General features: G+C 38.8%; 1 protein-coding gene across 1 annotated transcript; it reads left to right on the plus strand.

Moving 5' to 3' along the window:
- Positions 1 to 557: 557 nt before the first annotated feature.
- Positions 558 to 1777, plus strand: LOC112734227 (uncharacterized). The gene is made up of 3 exons (XM_025783458.1): positions 558 to 626; positions 759 to 860; positions 1442 to 1777. The coding sequence occupies exons 1-3, from the start codon at positions 558 to 560 to the stop codon at positions 1775 to 1777; spliced, it is 507 nt and encodes a 168-aa protein (XP_025639243.1).
- The last annotated feature ends 2266 nt before the right edge of the window (positions 1778 to 4043 follow it).

Below are 4043 nucleotides of genomic sequence, written 5' to 3' on the forward strand. Positions count from 1 at the left end.
CTGCAAAGTGAAAGATTAATTTAGTTGTTCTTATTTCTTCTTTTTAATCATGAATAAACGTATTAGCAACCATAGGTTACTAGAATCTCGAAGCAAATTAGCAAACTGACCCCCTAGTCCTAATAACGCAAGTGCTAGTGGCATTAGACACACTGCCGCAGTATGAAACAATTCATTCTCAAAATTCTAGAAATAGTGCATAGCTAATAGGCTTAGCTTGTATCAAAAAGGGTACATCTGAACATAAGAAGTGCATCATCTATCTCTTACAATATGTGTTTTAAATGGGGAACACAAAAAATTATAAGATTCAGTTGATCACAACCACATACATATAAAAAAAATTAAACCCTAGCATACAATAACTCTACCATCATCAACAATCGTAATCAACCAAAGTCCCCCAAAGTTTCAATGATGAAAATAGAGCGAAAAAATTGAAAAACAAACCTCATGCAACATTTTGCAAAAAACAGAGCATCGTATGTTGAGAGCAACTATTTTGTTACTAACCTGTTTTTGAAGAGATTGTGATTCTCAGGCAATTAGTCTTCACAATGGGGGCAAAAAAAGTAAGAAAAGCTTCAAGCTTTAGTTACAGCGACACCTATGGTTCTTCTTTGAGGGTACGTATACGAGGGGAAGAGGAGGAAGAAGAAGGGTCAATTGGGGTTTCATTTTGAAGTGGTTAACGTTTGAGTTTTGGTTTAACCGTACCCCTTTCTCATGTCACACGACATCATTTCTAAACAATTTAGGTGCCAAGAGTTAAACAACGTCGTTTTGATAGTGCCAGGTATCAACCAAAATTGCCAGGTCAGCTCTCCGGTGATGGGAAGCCACAGAAGGGCCAAATTGAGGTACGGGTCAAAATTTCAGGGTTCAATTGGAGTGAATTGAAACATTGAGGGCTAAATTGAGTCGGAGGTCAAATTTCAGGGGCCATTTTGTGTATTAACTCATAATTTCATATTTAATATGGATTTAAGAAGATATCACCTTTTCAGTTCCTGTCTACATTTATAAGCAGGTGCAGGTCATCCCATCCTCGTGGAGCCTTAATAGGTATTATGGACCATCTAAGTTAATTAGTCAGTAGCTTAACCAATAGTCAGTCACTCATATAACTCAGTTAGTTAGCTCCTCTAGATTATGTACATGTATATATATACAAACAATCTATAACTACTTAATCAATGAAATTATCCATTTTTCCTTCTGCGTTCACGCGTTTTAATTTGGTATCAGAGCGAATTCTCTTTACGATTCCGCTACACTTTCTTTCTCAATGTGATTTTCTTGAAAATTTTTCCGACTTTTTCGCCTCAATTTTCTTCTCCTTCTTTTCTTTTTCGAGATGCTTGCTTCACCAATTCCGATCAAGATGTCCACCATCTCTAAATCGAATCCCTCTCAAGGTAACTCGAACTCTCTGGCACAGTCTTCGCCGATTCTCGAGGCTTATTCGCTTCAGTCTGGTGATCATCCAGGACTTGTGCTTATTTCTCAGCTGCTCCAACAAGACAATTATTCTTCATTGTGCAGATCAATGTGTCTTGCGTTGAGTGGAAAACACAAGATAGGCTTCATTGATGGTTCTTTGCAAAAACCAAATCCAATTGTTCATCCAGTGCTTGCAGAATCTTGTCAATGTACCAACGACATCGTCACGACGTGGTTGCTAAACTCGATCTCCAAGGACATTGCTGCAAGCGTGATCTGCGTGAGTTCAGCTGCTCTCCTTTGGCAGGACTTGGAGATTTTTCTCTCAGAGTAATGCACCTCGCATCTTTGAGCTGAAATGATTTCTCATGTCACTGACCTAAGGCGCTCTCTCTATTTCACATTACTTCACAAAGTTGAAGATTCTTTGGGAAGATCTCAATACCTTCAATCCTTTGGTCTCGTGCTCCTGCGGTGGTGTCAAATCAATTCAAACCTACCTCAATCAAGAATATGTCATGCTGTTCCTCATGGGGCTCAATGAAAATTTGACAAATGTTAGAAGCCAAATCCTGTTATCGGATCCCCTCCTTTATATTGGCAAAATTTTTTCTCTGGTCTTGCATGAAGAGAAATAACGGGCACTCACTTCTCCTCAACCTAGCCAGCACATGGCATTTGCAGTCAAGCAATCCTCAAAGTTCTCTATGCATCAAAATTTGAAGCCAAAGGATAAGAAAGATCATCCAACTTGCTCTCACTGTGGACTCATGGGACACACTGAAGACAAGTGTTATCGTCTTCATGGCTATCCACCAAGCTATCTGCAAAACAAGACTCCAAAGCTTCAGGTGCATCATGTGGCTCAAGTGAATCATGCTCAAGAAGTGCAAGGTTCATTACCCACCTCTACCTTGTCTCTCACGACAGCTCAATACAGCCAATTGATGGCTCTTCTTTATACACAGCAAGCCATTCAAGACATTGAACCTGAGATATGTGCAGGTGAAGAGTTCTCTTCTTGTTACATGGACCAAAAGGTAATTTCAAGTACCTAGATTGTTGATTTAGGTGCTACTACCCATATCACCAACTCCTATAGTTCTCTAGTTAACCCAAAACCATTATCTAACCACTTTGTTGCTTTACCTGATCATACCAAAATCCGTGCATTAGCCATTGGTAATGTTGTCCTCAACCCCTCTTTAACACTTGTTAATATCATATTCATTCCATCCTTAAGAGTCAACTTGATTTTGGTAGTTCACTTCTAAAATTGTCAAATTGTAGTGTCCATTTTTTTGACCTATCATTTGTGATACATGACGAGAATTTCAAGTAGGTGATTGACAAAGGTGATGAAGTTGATGATATGTTTGTTCTGCAATCACCACCCTTAATGCATGCTCCTTCTCTTGATGTTGATAATTGTCATTTACTTTCTTCTGTTAGGAGCTCTACTTGGCATGCAAGATTAGGACATACATCTAAAAAAGTCTTCAATAGGTTGAATTCTATTTTGTCTTTAACACCCTTAAAATTCAATCACTCTAATTGTGATGTGTGTCCATTAGCCAAACTTAGGCGTTTATCCTTTCAATCAAATAATAAATTTTTTTCTGCCATTTTTTATTTGGTTCATTGTGACATTTGGGGACCTTATCGTGTCCCTACATATAATAATATGAGATTTTTTCTTACTGTTGTGGATGATCACTCTTGATTCACATGGACCTTCTTATTGAAACATAAATTTGATGCTGCTAATACTCTTATCAATTTCTACAATATGGTTGAGACTCAATATAATTTAAGACTAGGGTGAAGCAAATGCGATCAGACAATGCAGGTGAACTTTCACTCACTGAATACCTCAATTCGAAAGGGATAGTGCATCAATTCTCATGTGTCAAAAGGCTTGAGCAGAACTCCATAGTTGAATGAAAACACTAGCATTTGCTCAATGTGGCTCGGGCTCTATTCTTTCAATCCAAGGCCCCAATTGAATTTTGGGACGAATGTGTTCTGACTACCACATTTCTCATCAATAGATTGCCAAGTCCATCCCTTCAATATAGCTGACCATATGAGAAGTTATTCTCCAAATAGCCAGACTACCATTCTTTACGAGTCTTTGGTTGTCTAGCTCATGCTTCCACCTTCATTTCCAAATGCGGTCAATTTTCATTGATATCCTTCTGCAAGGGATATAAGCTCTATGATCCAATCGCTAAGAAGATTTTTATATCGAGGGATATTACCTTTATGGAGTCTGAGTTTCCATTTCAACAATCTTCTAAGACTTCCAGCACCATTATTGATATCTTTCCTGATGTGGTCATGCCTCTTTGCCTTCCCGATGTGACACCTCGTTCCTCTTCACCTGCCACCAATGTAGAGCCACAACTTTAACAAGTCCGAGCTTCATCTCAAGCGATTCCCACCTCTGAACCTCATCGAACATCTAGACTATCAAGACCACCTCCGTACCTCAAGGATTATCATTCCCACAATGTTTACCACGTGAATTTTAAATATCTCTCTCAACCTCACTTTGCTTTCATTGCCAATATTGCTGCAATCCCTGAACCCGCCTTCTT

Source organism: Arachis hypogaea, chromosome 13 (assembly GCF_003086295.3).
Source record: "Arachis hypogaea cultivar Tifrunner chromosome 13, arahy.Tifrunner.gnm2.J5K5, whole genome shotgun sequence".
Taxonomy (NCBI): domain Eukaryota; kingdom Viridiplantae; phylum Streptophyta; class Magnoliopsida; order Fabales; family Fabaceae; genus Arachis; species Arachis hypogaea.

What these genes read in the sequence shown, in the direction of transcription:
- LOC112734227 (XM_025783458.1), top strand. Translation starts at nt 558, where the DNA reads ATGGGGGCAAAAAAAGTAAGAAAAGCTTCAAGCTTTAGTTACAGCGAC. An exon ending in CCTATGGTTCTTCTTTGAGG is followed by an intron (nt 627 to 758) that starts GTACGTATACGA and finishes TAAACAATTTAG; the next exon opens with GTGCCAAGAGTTAAACAACG. An exon ending in CACAGAAGGGCCAAATTGAG is followed by an intron (nt 861 to 1,441) that starts GTACGGGTCAAA and finishes TCTCTGGCACAG; the next exon opens with TCTTCGCCGATTCTCGAGGC.